At 33.8% G+C, this 15,090-nt stretch overlaps 1 protein-coding gene across 3 annotated transcripts in view; it reads left to right on the forward strand.

Moving 5' to 3' along the window:
* SPATA17 (spermatogenesis associated 17) overlaps nucleotides 1–15,090 on the forward strand; it is a 263,127-nt gene that overhangs the window by 125,883 nt on the left and 122,154 nt on the right. For all 3 annotated transcript variants that reach the window (XR_335619.2, XM_006155850.1, XM_006155849.2), the window contains exon 7: nucleotides 8,671–8,871. Coding sequence is in view for 2 of the 3 variants with exons in the window: in XM_006155850.1 (XP_006155912.1) it covers nucleotides 8,671–8,871 (201 nt within the window). In the remaining variant the exon portion in view is untranslated. The remainder of the gene's footprint in view (nucleotides 1–8,670; nucleotides 8,872–15,090) is intronic.

Below are 15,090 nucleotides of genomic sequence, written 5' to 3' on the forward strand. Positions count from 1 at the left end.
GATGCCTATTTAAATTCTGTTTCTTTTTTTATAAGTTTTGACAGATTACGACTTTCAAGGAATTGGTTGTTCATCTAGGTTATCAAATTTGTGGAACTAGAGTTGTTCATAATATTCATTATTCTTTTACTATCCATAGAATCTGTAGTGATGTCTTCTCTTTTATTTCTTATATCAGTAATTATGACTTCTTTTTCTTCGCTTCTTCTCCTTCTTCTTTTGTAGCTAGTCTGCCTGGAGGTTTACCAATTTTCATTGATCATTTCAAGAACTAGCTTTTGGGGCCAGCGGGTAGTGTAGTGAGTAAGGCACTGGACACTCTCACATGGCTGACCACAATTCAAGTCCTGGACCTGGTGGCTTGCTTTCTCACTTTCCCCCCCTCTCTCCCTGTGTCTCACTCTGGTCAAATTAAAATAAATGAAAGAATAAATAAGATTACAATTCTTTTAAAAAGAGATATAGCTTTTGGTTTTGCTGATTTTTCTCTATTGATTCACTATCTTTAATTTCATTGTTTTATGCTTTAATTTGTATTACTTCTTTTTTTAGCATACTTTGTAATTAATTTTCTATTCTTTTTCTAGTTTCCTAGTTTGGAATCTTAAAATTACTGATTATAGATCTAAGTTTCTAAATTTGCTTTTGATTCTATAAATCTTTCTCTAAGCACTGTTTTTGCTATCTATAAATTTTGATAAGTTCTATTTTTATTTTCATTTAGTTCAAAATATGTTAAAATTTCTCTCGAGTGTTCTTCATTGACCTGTATGTTATTTGTAAGTGTTTTGTTAGGTCTTCAATTATTTGTAGAATCTCCAGCTATATTTCTGCTATTTATGTCTAGTTTAATTCCATTATGGTCTGAGCATTTACTTTGTATGGTTTATTTTCTTTTAGATTTGTTGAGGTGTGTTTTATGACCCAAGGTGTAGTCTATCTCAAGTGTTCCATATACGTTTGAAAAGAATATGTATTCTGCCATTGTAGGATAGTCAATAGATATCAATTATATCCAGTTGATATGTGGTATTGTTAAATTCTTAAATCCCACTGTGTCCTTACTGGTTTTCTGTCTGCTGGATATATCATTTTTGATAGTAGAGTATTAAAATCTTCAACAATAATAGTGAGTTCTATTTCTTGAAGTGCTATGAGATTTTTCATTATGTTCTTATTGCCAAAGAGCTTGTATGTATGTGAGAGAGAAAGAGAAAAAGAGACAGAGAGAGACAGAGAGAGAGAGAGCCCCTCAATGGGGAACAGTCATGTCATGTCATGATCTTTTGTTCCTTAATTTCTCCATCCAGTCAGGATTTGGGGACATACACATATTTAATGTGTTAAATAGTGGTCAGCCATATGGGCTGTGACTCCTGATGCACAGTGCATAACCACTACACCGTGAGGCTGGCCTCTCACATATTTCACTTTGTTGCTAAGCACATAGATATTAAAGATTGTTATGTCTTTTTTGGGAAGTCCTTTATCATTATGTAATAGTCTCCTGTTTACTCTTAATAACCTTCCTTGCTATGAAGTCTGCTTTTTCTGAAGTTAATATATCTACTCCCGTTTTCTTTTGATTAGTGCTAGCATGGTATTTCCTTGCCATTCCTTTACTTTTTATCTGTATTTGTCTTAATATTTATAGTGGATTATAGTTAGATCTTTTTCGATCCACTGTGACACTCTATGTCTTTTCATTGGTGTAGACCATGTTAAAGGTTTTTTTTTTTTTTTTTAGAATTTTTGTTTTGTTTTGTTTTTGCCTTAGGGCCTGTGTATTTGCCAGAGACAGATAGAGACAGTGAGAGGCAAAATGAGAAATAACCCCCCAGGGGGGATGGCCACACTGCAATTCCTTCTCATTCTCCTCCCAGGATCTTGGGCACACATGCACATGTACCTGGCATGATTTTGAAGCCCCTGGGTCTGGGACTTGAACCATGGTCAGCATGGGAGAGTCCAGTGATGTAACCACTACATCATTTGCTGGTCCCCAAAGTGGTTACTGATGTGGTTGAATTATTGTCTACCATATTTCTTATGATTTTACCGTAGCTCTTTGCTCTGTGCTTTGTCCTTTACTCTGTCAATGTTTTCATTTTAATTCAGTGTTCTTTGTGATTCTGCTTTTTTTCTTTCTTAGCATGTCAGTGACTCCTTTTTTTTTTCTTTTTAAACTTACTTTAGTAGTTACCCTAGGGTTTGTAACACACATTCACAACCCATGCAAATAACTCTGTGTCACTTCATGGGTATTGTAAGTACCTTATAACAACAAAGTACTTTCTTTTCCTTCCTCCCATTTATTTTCTTACTGTTATTTCATTTATGCATATATATTTATGTTATTATATAAGCTATATGTTATTACTTTGAACAAACTGTTATCTGTTAGACTAACCAAAGATAAGAAGAATAAAAGTTTTTATTTTATCTAGACTTATTCCTACTCAGATGTTCTTTCCTTCTTTATGTAAATCTGAATTTTTGACTTATGTCATTCACCACAGTCTTTAATGTATACTCCTTCTACAACAATTATTAGAGGAATACTTATTATATACTAGTCATGTTACAGTGAGTAACAAAATCCTAATCTCTCCCACGACTGGGAATGCCTTGATGGCAGGGGTCACTTTTTTTCATCTTTGTGCCCACCTGCATCCAGCAATGTGCTTTTAGGTTAGTAGACACTCCATGTGTTTATTGAATAGCATTATTATATAGAGTATCACATCTTACTTAAATTTTATTTTAATCAAAATTTTATGAGGGGAACCAACAGTTAGCGTAATGGCTATGTTGCTGGACTCCCACGTAGTCGACTGCGGTTCGCGTCCTAGACCCAGTGGCTTAAAACTCACACCGGGCGCGTGTGCGTGTGTGCCCAAGATCCCGAGAGGAGAATGGAGGAGAAGGGATTGCGGCGCGACCATCCTCCCGGGGGGGTGATTTCTCGCTTTCTGTCTCTCTGTCTCTCTCTGTCTGTCTGGTGAGCGCACGTGTCCTATAGCGAAAATCTCTCAAAAAAAATTTTTTATGAGAATGTCTTAATGTGTGTTAATATTGATGAGGCTACCATAATTATTTCTAAAAATATACATTTTGTTAACATAGTAAAGTCAATTACATCAAAGGTAATATTTCACTTGAAATATTTATTTTCTATGTGTAAGGAAAAAAAAAACAAAGAGTACCTTTGGTTTTTCTTCAGTATATGAAATACAAGAGGAAAAAACGAGTATGCTCTAGAATGAAGGAGATATAGCACAATATAGGCGCCTTCTCGGAGGAAATTTCCCAACAAATCTACTTGCTTCTTGTACTGTATACCTCTGGGGAGCTCTAGAATTTTCTAAAGAAACTCAAGCTCAGTTTTTTTTGTTTTTGTTTTTTTTTTTAAGTATCCCCCTCTTCTGCACCACTGAAGAATTTGGGGAAAATGGTCTTAAAGAAAGTATGTAAATGTCTTGGTGCCATTGACAGAAATGATCCCCTTAGTATTCTTTAGGGCATAAGGCCCTAGATGAGCTCCAACTATCCCCTTCAAGTTACTTTTTTGATTTTCTGGAGTCTATATTTTACTTCATATTATTCTGTAATCTGACCTAAAATATTTAAAAAATCATTTTCTTAACTAAACAGAAAGAAAAAAGACAAAAAGCATCTGCCATTTGTAATAGATTTAAAAAAAATCTTGCTTTATATAGATAAATTCTATACTGAATGTATTCTTTGTGAATTCTAATGTTTCCATAAAATTCTTCTTCCTTGTGGGGTACTATATCTGAGGGTTACATGACTATTGTCTGAAATGCATGTAGAAGCATAACTGCTGTAGTTGAGAAATGACCATGTTTCCTTTTAGTTCTCAGCAAGAGTAATTGAATGTAGAATATCTTTACTAAACGCTGGACTGTGACAGTGTGTTAACACTCTGACTATCTCCTAACAGCAGGGCAATTATTTGCTGAGTGGGATTTTTATAAATCCCCTGGCACTAGTATGTCCTGATAATTATGATGAAGTGCATTGGTCAGTGTTGATTCAGCAGTCCCTACCCTAGCAAATATTTCATTCACAGTTCTCTGGTCCACTTTTACTTTTCTAGTTATTAGAGATCTTCATTCCTCCTTGGTACTAGCTTAGTGTCTTGCTTTTTGAAAGTATATTTGATTAAAATGTAGAAACCAAATGCATTTTAGACAGGCCTCCTTTTAAAACCGTTTCTCTCAGTGTGTTCACACATTTTAAATCAAGAAGCAAGAAAATAGTTTTAAATTTTGTGGCAATCAGTGGCTCCTGTTTGTTGTGTAATTGTCATTTGCAAAAGTAAAACTTGAATTCTCCCAGCTACCCCGTTTACTTAATTGTTCTTCATCTCTTGAATAAGCAGTTACTTTTGAAATCATGGGAACTTATTATTTCCCATATGCTAAAATATACTGAATCATTAGTAATTGTGACTGGGGAATTGTAAGGTGCACACATTTCTGTTTCATATCCTTCCTATTTTACAGAAACTTTCTCTTAAAAGTAAATGTCAATAACAGAGAGAAGAAAAAAAAATTAGACTATAGCTTCCCCCCTGGCACTTACAAAATAAAGGTCAGTGTATGAGTGGAAAGTGGTCATAAAAAAAAATAGTCTTTATGAAATAAAACAGTAGATGGTCCAAATATAACAGGGGTATTCATATGTTTTCAAATCAATTGCACTTTTAAAATACTTTGTTATACAATGCTTAAGTATAAGAATGAAAACTGAGAAGAAAAGACCCAACCGATAGATTATTAGGAATGTGGAATGGTTCAAAATATTAATGTAATGCTAAGGGTGACTGGGTAACAAATGGTACATTTGCTCGTTGCTCAACCCGACATAATTAATATTCTGGGTCATGCTTAAGTTCCCATGATGGAAGGTCTGAAGGGGGGAATTCAAGAAAAATATATATCTATTATATAACTCATTGCCTTTTTTTCCCCCTTTTGACGAGTCAGAATCATAGCCTTTAAAAAATCAGTGCTTTCACACCTCATTTGCCGTATTCACCACTGGGCCACCAGTCAGCAGCCGGGCCGATGCAAGGAGGTCAGTTAGAAGCTATTAGCAGAGTCCTCTCCTGAGATTTCTTGGGTCTTATTGAGTTGAATGTTAGCATGACAGTACTGCAAATAACTCAGTTGTAGGCTTCTCTCTCTCTCTCTTTTTTTTTTTTAACAGTTAGCACAGATTTCCCCATAGTGTTGGTCACTCTAAAAAATTATTGCTGAAAATGAAGTCCCAAAAGCTAGCTTGGCAGTAGCCCTTCTAAGTTGTGAAAAATGTGAAAACTAAAAAATATGTCATAGTCCCTCAGGGTTAACTCTATCTTTTGTGACTCATAGTAATATTTTTAAAAATCAACAATAAATTGTTATTGATACAAATTTTGAAATATGACAGTCAAGACAATAGTAAGTCACGGTTGTTTTATTTACTTAAAGAAATAATAAGTAAATGAATACTACTCTATTAATATAAATAAATAGAATGTTATCTTGCTGTAGGGTTTGAGAGAGCACTGAACTGTTTTTATTGACCTAAGTTAGCAAATGTATTAAATTAATTGCTAAAATACCGACACCTTGAAGACTTTAAATGATACATTTGAAATTCAATTAAAATATATTTTCTATCTATATTTGATTTAAATTGCAAAGAGAATACACATGAGGAGGTCTCCATATAGGTTGCAAAATATAATTTAAGAAAGCTATCATGTCTACCGATCTATTTGCATTTCCCATCTAGGCTATGTATACACGTGCATGCAAATGTGGAAGATCAAAGAAGATTCCTAATGGGGCAAAGTTAATAGCTGGTGGCAGTTATTCAGGTAGATAGGTATTTTTAAATGATAAATTATAATCTAGCTAAAATGGTATTTTACTGTTTTAATCTGTAAGGTTGTAGAAATTTTGGTAATAAACTAACAGACATCAGTTGATTAGGTCATTACTCATCAGAATGATATTCTCTTAAATCTCTTTCACAGATTATATAGATTTAGTCATATTTTGTGTAAGAATCGTCTTTAAACATTGCATAACATTTATTATTTTTCTCCATTATAGTTGATACATTTCCAACTTAGAAATTCACCCTAAAAATCATATTAAAAATTATGATCCACTAAAAAATTACTATTCACTGAAAGCTATTGTGAATATGCGTACATATTATCGTGTATTGATATTTATTTAAACTATCCAGGTAGCTACTTTGTATATATTTACTGTTACAGCAAGAGAATGTTAACATGACATTCAAAATGGCTTATATAACTGTCTTTAATGTTTTCAGCACATAATTTTTCTTGTATCAATTGTAATAAGGAATACATTTGAAAGAAGAGCCAGTTTTAAAATACTTTTGAAAATATGTTGATATATTTACATTAACCTTTTATATCCAATAAAATTTAGTTCTCAATTGTAGAACAGTCAAAGCTGAGCTGGGGCGGAGTCAAATAGTTCTGTGATAACTTACTTCTAGATCACAGTGTGTTTAAAAGCAAATCGAAAGTGACGTGTTAAGAAAGGAAAAAGGTATAATCTATGAGTTATTTGAAAGTAGTCAATAAGATTTTGAAATAAACCTCAAAGTTTGTACTAAAATAGTATGTTTGCCTTTGGAAGACAAGATTAAAATAAAGGTTTTCGTGGACCTTTTGAACTGTGCATTGTTATTCTAGGTGAGCATTTTGCATTCATTTATTGAACATTTACTGTGTGCCTAGTATTCTGCTAGGCCCTGACATTGCAGCAGTACCTGAAACAGTCCTTGTACTTGCATTGGTTGCATGTGGAAGACTGATGCACACAAAGATATCTATGAAATTATATGATAGGTGTTGTGGTAGACAACTCTAGGCTATTAAGCCTTTAGTATAGGACACTGAATTCAACCTGAGAAAGTATTTGATAGAGGTTGATACTTAATAATGAATTATGCTTATAGTATAATTTTTAATAATTATTTATTTAAGTCAGTTTTTTTGTCCTTCATATTATTATTAAGTTTGCTATAGGGTATATGCACTCAGTGAACAGAGAGAGAGATAAACAGAGGGGAAAGTGAAAAAGTAAGCCACCAGGTCCAGGATCGAACTGCAGTCAGCTATGCCTTAATCCCCATGCTACCTGCTGACCCCTGTAAATATAAATTAAAAAAAAAATTAAACACAGATATTCTAGTTAATATTTTCTAACTGCTGATGCCATGAGGTAAATATAACAAATAGGAATATTTATGTATATGATAAGAGAAAAGCATGTTCTTAGAACAGATTAATTTTTTTCTTTTTTTTGAGAGGTTTTTGCTATAGGGTGTGTGCACTCACCAGACAGACAGAGAAAGACAGAGAGAAAGAAAGTGAGAAATCACCCCCCAGGGGGATTGGCCACGCCACAATCCCTTCTCCTCCATTCTCCTCTTGAGATCTTGGGCACGCATGCACACGCGCCCTGCGTGAGTTTAAGCCAGCGGGTCCGGGACTCGAACCACGGTCGACTACATGGGAGTCCAGCGACATAGCCATTATGCTAACTGCTGGTCCCAGAACAGATTAATTTAATGGATATGTTCTTACATAGTCCAGTGTATGCACAGAAAAGTGAAACAAATCATATTGTCTTTACAATGTAACTTTTTCTTATGAATATGCAGTTGTATGTTTTATATGTATATATACACACATATATGTATGTAAATATTTTGATATGTGCTTCTGTGGAACCATACATCAAACACCATCAAAATATGGTCCTATACTATTTGTATACTCAAACAACATTAGATTTCCAGAAAATGGTCTGCTAAACTTGAATTTAACATTTGTCATAAATATATCTATTGAACCTTTTTTGTGCGTCAGGCTCCATGCTAAGTACGTCATAACTATTTTGATACAGTGCATGATAAAGTCAATGACAGAACTGCAAGAGTAATGTGACTCTCAAGTATAGCTCCTAACCACAGGAATACTACTTATTAAATACAGGATGTTATTTTAGTAATACTTAATAGAGCTTATATGTGATACTCATTTGATTATTAAAGTACAGATCTCTAAAGTAGTTGTCATCAGAGTTATAATGAATAATAATTTAAATAATAAATTATTTGTTGAGTATAGTCTGTTTGACTTCTTGTAAGTGATCATATGACTTACATTAGGTTGTTGGTCAAGTCATGATATACTTTTCTATACAAAAATGAGTCATGACTTCCCAAAAACCCAAAGGATTTGGTTAAATATACATAGTTATGGTCAGAATACAAAATAGATGACTTAAAGTATTTGTGTTATTGTTTTTCTTAGGAACAATTATATAAAAATACCTTGTGGGAAATAGAAACTAAAGATCAGTACTTCATAATGTGTTTAGTGTTCAGTCTTGAAAGATGCTGAGATTGTTGGTCTTGAGTAGAAATGAAATAGTGTATTTTGTAAAATCTCCTTACATGAATCCAAAGTCCATCTCTGGTTAAAAGCCAGAATTTCTGTTAAAATGTTCTGTAACTATATGAAAAATTCTATGATATAACTTTATTTTTCTTTTATTTTACATTAAAATTAAAGATAAAAATAAAAGTTGCTTTCTTCTTCTTTAGATTCCGGGCATATACAATTCACCATTTAGAAAAGAGCCTGATCCGTGGGAGTTGCGGTTACGGAAGGCAAAGCCTTTAATACACCGAAGTGCTGAAGTAAAGCAGAACTCTGAAAGCCTTACCAACTGGCTAGAGTGTACAAGAGCCCGTTCTTTTCCTCATTGTGAAATTCTGCCACCTATTACTAGGAAACAATGCCAGGTATTACTTTGTCCTATAAGAATTCTGTCTTTAATTTTATTCCTTCTATTTTTTTCCAATTTTAATATTGTGATAAAATACACATAACGTGAATTTTACAAGCGTAAGCATTTTTAAGTGTACAGTTCAGCGGTATTATATGTATTCATACTGTGTAACTATTATCACCATTCATCTCAAGACTTATTTTCCGTGTTGCAAAACTGAAACTCTATCCAGTAAAGAACTCTTCATTCTCCTTTTCCCATGCCCTTATATAGCTTATTTCACTTATAATGTCCTTAAGATGTATCCATATTGTAACATATGTCAGAATTTCCTTCTTTTTAAAGGCCAAATATTATCCCATTGTTGTACATACCACATTTACTTATCCATCCAACCATCATTGGTGACTTCCTCATTATTGTGAATATTATATTCCACATTATTGTGAATAATGCTGCTGCAAACATGAATGTACAAATACCACTTTGAGGCTCTGCTTTTATTTCTTTTGCATACGTACTCTTAAACAGAATTGCCAGAGTGTATGATAATTCTATTTTTTAAAAGTTTTTGAGGAACTGTTATACTGTTTCCCATAGGGACTATACAATTTCCCATGTTCCTTTCCCATAAATAGTGAATAAGGATTCCAATTTTCCACCAACACTTATACTTTCTGTTGTTTCTTTGTTTGTTTAAAATATAATAGCCATTCTACTTAGTGTGAGGGAGTTTTGATTTGCATTTCCCTAATGGTTAGTGATGTTGAGCATCTTTTTATAGGCTTTTTGTCCATTCATATATGTTCCTTGGTGAAATGTCTATTCCAGTTCCTTGCCTTTTTTTGAATTATGTTGTTTCATTGTTGAATTTTAAGTTATTTCTGTATGCTGGATATTAATACCTTATGAGGTATATATAATTTGTAAATATTTTCTCCCATTTTATAGGTTGCTTTTTTTTACTCTGTTGATAGTGACTTACTATATTTTTTTAAAAAAATTTTTTTCATTTTGTCTTTGTGATGAGAGGAGCCTTTTTTTAAAAAAATGTTTAACAACATGTAATTTTAAATAACATGTATAAATTGCTTTCAGATATTTGCCAGTGAAGTAAGCAAATGCTTCTTAGGTATATCAAATATTGTTATATTGACTGTGAAGTTAAAATATGGATTGTTACCTAAAATTTAGATGATCTATATAATATGTACCATTTTAAACATAATTTGAATTTGAATATTTTAAAAAGTGTATGTTCAAGAGTTAGAAATGGCCGCAAACAATGCAAGATTCATAGCAAAGACCAGGATTATTCTCTCTTCTCTCTAAGGGAATTGTAATAAGGCAGGATTGGCATATAATTTCCTGAAGCTAAAAAGTAGAATGGAGTGGGTGATGATTGTCACTGTCTTAAAAGTCACAAAGAACAACAGTCTATCATCTCCATCAATATTTAAACTGCAGAAAGAAGCTGCCATTACAGAGTGTCAGTGTGGAATTGAGTTAGATTTGGCTTATACAGTTAGACTCCCAGAACTCCTGGCCATTTTCTCCCTACATAAGCTAACTCCTGTATATCTATTGCTGTATGATAAATTACTCCAAAACCTAGTGGCTTAAACCAATATACAGTTGTTATTTCTGTATATTGTTAATACAGTCAGTTTTCTCTGATTCAAATTCTCTCATAAAATTAGAGTCAAGATGTTAACCAGGGCTCTGATCCCATGGGAAGGCTCTACTAGAGTGTATGAATAGGAAAACAATGAGATCCTCTTATCAATAGTTGGTTCCCTCACTCAATGGTTGGTTATTGTCATGTCTTAGCCTCTTCTCACATTGGCTTCTCCACAGAGGTGCCTTACAACATGGCAGCTGGCTTCCCCCAGAATGAAAGATCCTAGGGAGAATAAGATAAAGTTATCACTCCTAAAGCCACAGACTTTTAAGAACAATACCAGAAGTAACATCCTATCGCTTCTGCTATATTCCATTTGTTATAAATGAGTAAATTCATTATCCACTTAAGAGTGAGAAATTACACAAGGGTATCATATGCTAGAAGACATGTAACATTGGGGGCTTTCATACCTTCCATAACATTGATCATTCAATCAGCCTTGTAATGAGACAGTCCAGCATTCTTTGCCATTAAAAAGTTTCCCACTTTGGGATCAGCAGATGGTGTAGCAGGATGTTGCTGGACTCCCACATGGACAACTGTGGTTCATGTCCTGGACACAGTGGCTCAAAACTTATGCTGGGTGCATGTGCATATCGCCCATGATCCCAGAATGGAGGAGAGGGGATTTTATTGTGGTCACTCCTTGGGGGATGATTTCTCACTTTCTCTCTCACTGTCTCTGTATCTCTCTCTCTCTCTGGAGAGCACATGTATCTAGGCAAAAACCTAAAAAAATTTTTTTTTGCTTTATTGTAGTTATTTGTGATATGTTTTGTTTCGATTCTCTATACTTGTATCCTTAATTTCTTTGACTTGTATTGTTTTAGCTCTTTCAAAACTAATAGTTGATCATTAAAAATGTTAACTAATGGTTTATACTGTATTATAGGAGGAACTGTAGAAATAATAGAAAAATCTTGAGGCCAGTAGGTGGCATGGTGGTTAAGGCATTGAATACTCCCACATAGCTGACCATGGTTCAAATCCTGGACCTGATGGCTTGCTTTCTCACTTACTCTCTCTTTGTGTGTCTCTCTCTAATCAAATTAAAATAAATGAATGAATAAATAATTCTTTTAAAAATAGAAAAAAATCTATAAAGTCACTTACCCTTCAGACTAATTTCTCTTTGTCCTCATCCCTGATTTATTTCCTATCAAATTTTATTTATAATAGTATTCTTATTCTTAACTACCTTTAAATTAATTTACTCATCCTAATAAGAAGTAGAAAATGACAGGGCCAACAGGTGGCATGGTGGTTAAGGGTGCTGGACTTCTATGTAGCTGACCATGGTTTGAGTCCCAGCCCTGGTGGCTTGCTTTCTCACTTTCTCTCTCTCTCTCTCTGTCCATCTCTGGTCAAATTAAAATAAATAAATAAATGAAGTTAAGTAAAATAATTCTTAAAAAAAAAGAAGAAAGATCATCATAATCATTCCTTTTTCTGAAATGGAGGGACAAGCAGTGTGGAGTTGAACAAAGGGACAGAAGACAGATCGTGGAAAAATTTCAATTTGATTGGGGTCATATCTTTGAAGAATTATTTTATTATTCCTTCTTAAATAATAGTTATGCTAATATTTTAGTGAAACACTTAACATCATTTTACATAAAAAGATAAAATTAATTTTATATTATGATAACTGAATTTTCTTTTAATTTTACCGTAGGACTCTTACATTGGCTAGAGTGAAAGAGAGAGAAAGAGTGAGAGACAGAAAGAGAGAAAGTAAGGAAGCACTCCTGGGCAAGGAGGATGACCATGCCACAAATCCTCCTCCTCCATTCTCCACTTGGGATTCTGGGTACACACACGCACACACCCAGTGTGTTCCCGAAGCCCCTGGTTCAGGATTCAAACTGTACAATCAGTCACGTGATTACTGAATGTTTACAATTTTGAATTATGCACATTATTGTATATTTCTATAAGTGAAAGTAATGTATTACATAGCATCAATAGAGTGAGAAATTAAATTTGTGAATTATTTTATAAAGAAAATAATAACAGTAGCATTTCCATTGCACGCATATAAAGTATTCAATGTATTGCATGTACTAAGTGCTCAATGTTTGTTAAGGTAGCAGATATAACATTGTGTGTTTGAATTGTATTAATCCATATTGCATGCTGTATTTACCGAGCTATTGGTGCTACGTGTAATTCATAGTCATTATGCATGTGAATTTTTAGGAAACATGAAATTACATGGTATGAACTAAACAAGAGTATGCAAATATTTTTGAGCTGGAAACAGCCCTGGGGTTCACCCAAACCTAGCTATCATCCTGAACAATAGTCACAATATTAAACATTTAATACTATATTTTAAAAGAATTATTAATTTAATTTATTATTCTTTAATTTGCCCAGACAGAGAAAGAGAGAAAGGGAAAGGGCAAAAGCAAGCCGCCAAGTCCGGGATTCAAACTGTGGTCAGTCATGTGGGAGTCCAGCGCCTTTATTCCCTGTACCACCTCCCAGCTCCCATTTAATACTATTTTATAGGTATTTCACCATATTTTCTTGTTTGCTCTCCTATTTTGCTTTTGCTATACTTTGATGATAATGGTGTCTTGTACAGTTGTTTGTATCCTCTTTTCATCTCCAGTACTACATTTTCTCAATACAACCATTTTTATTTCTTACATGACTTCCCTTCTCCATACCATTTTATGTATGGTAACACACACACACACACACACACACACACACTCACACACACACACATATGTAAATGTATTTTCAATGTGTTTTTCAAGCCATGGTTCCAGGACTTGAACCACGTAGTCATCCATGTGAGATCTTGCCACCTTAACTGCCACACCATTGGCTGTCTCTATTAATATTTTTAAATCATAGAATTTGTCAAAGGTAGAGAATAATAACCTATAAAAACAACAACAACAAAAAAGATTTGATTACTTAATAGTGGACTTGGAATCATGTTACTGTATCTTTAAAAGTAAAGTTCTAATAAAAATCCATTAACTACTTTCAAATATAGCAATCCTCCTGTCCAGCTGTGAAAAGTACTAGATGATACTTATTTGCCATTTGTGTTATTTACGGTCCATGACTTTTATGGTAACTGGTTCCTATTATTGGTTTCTATTAATGTAAAACATAAGTGAACATAAATGAGGCGTGAATCATTTCTTTTTATTAGCCCCTCAGTCTTCACTCAATGCTTGCAGTAACTCCAGCTGTGTCTTGTTAGTGATAACCTATTTAAAGAAGAGATTTTTAAGAATAAGGAATATGATGTCCATTTTATGTAACTTCTGACCACACAGTAGTGGTAGGTAAAAAAAAAGAAAAAAAGGAAAAGGAAAAAAATGGGTAATTAATGGCATAGAAGAAGCTGAGCTATCTCTAATTTGTATTGTGCTTAATATTATGCTGATTTAGACAACCAGTAGATTTTAGTAACTAGTATAAGTAACTAGATTTTTTTTTTTTGGAGAGGTTTTTATCATAGGGTGCTTGCGCTCACCAGACAAGACAGAGACAGAAAGACAGAAAGCGAGAAATCACCCCCCAGGGGGGATGGCCATCCCGCAATCCTTTCTCCTCCATTCTCCTCTTGGGATCTTGAGCACGCAGGCACACATGCCCGGTGTGAGTTTTAAGCCACAAGGTCCGGGACTCGATCAGCGGTCAACTACATGGGAGTCCAGCGACATAGCCATTATGCTAACTGCTGGTCCCAGTAACTAGATTTTTAAAGTAGGATATGTTGTTATGTCACTTTTCACAGTGTAACTATGGGATTTCCTCTGCTATGTACGTGTGTTATTGGAAAGTTTCTTCATATCAGAGAACTGAAAAATAGAGTTTAGAACTTTAAATAAAGGACAGTTAATATAGATAAAAGTAATACACCGTATTAATAGGAAGAAAGATAAAAACCATACGGTCATATCAATTGATGCAGAAAAAGCACTTGATAAGATACAACATCCCTTCATGATCAAGACTCTCAGCAAAATTGGCATAGAAGGGTCATTTCTCAACACAATAAAAGCTATCTATAAAAAACCCATAGCGAACATCATCCTCAAGGGAAAAAAGCTGAAAGCTTTCCCACTAAACACAGGAACAAGACAAGGATGCCACTGTCTCCACTCCTTTTTAATATAGTACTGGAAGTCCTCGCCAACACAATCAGAAAAGAGGAAAAAATAAAGGGCATTCGAAAAGGAAGCGAAGAGGTGAAACTCTCTTTATTTGCAGATGACATGATTGTATACATAGAAGACCCAACGGTCTCCATGGACAAATTACTGGAAGTAATACATGAATACAGTAAAGTTACAGGATATAAAATCAATATACAGAAGTTGATAGCATTTCTATATACGAATAACAGGCAGACTCAGATTTGATATAGAACTAAAAAAATTAATTACATTTATTATAGCCACAAAAAGTATAAGATACTTAAGGATAAATCTAACCAAAGAAGTTAAAAAGACCTCCATAAGTAAAACTATGAGAAGATAAAAAAAGAATTTGAAAATAATAAAAAAAAAGTGAAAG

The sequence above is a fragment of the Tupaia chinensis genome, unplaced genomic scaffold (genome assembly GCF_000334495.1).
Source record: "Tupaia chinensis unplaced genomic scaffold, TupChi_1.0 Scaffold000473_1, whole genome shotgun sequence".
NCBI lineage: Eukaryota > Metazoa > Chordata > Mammalia > Scandentia > Tupaiidae > Tupaia > Tupaia belangeri.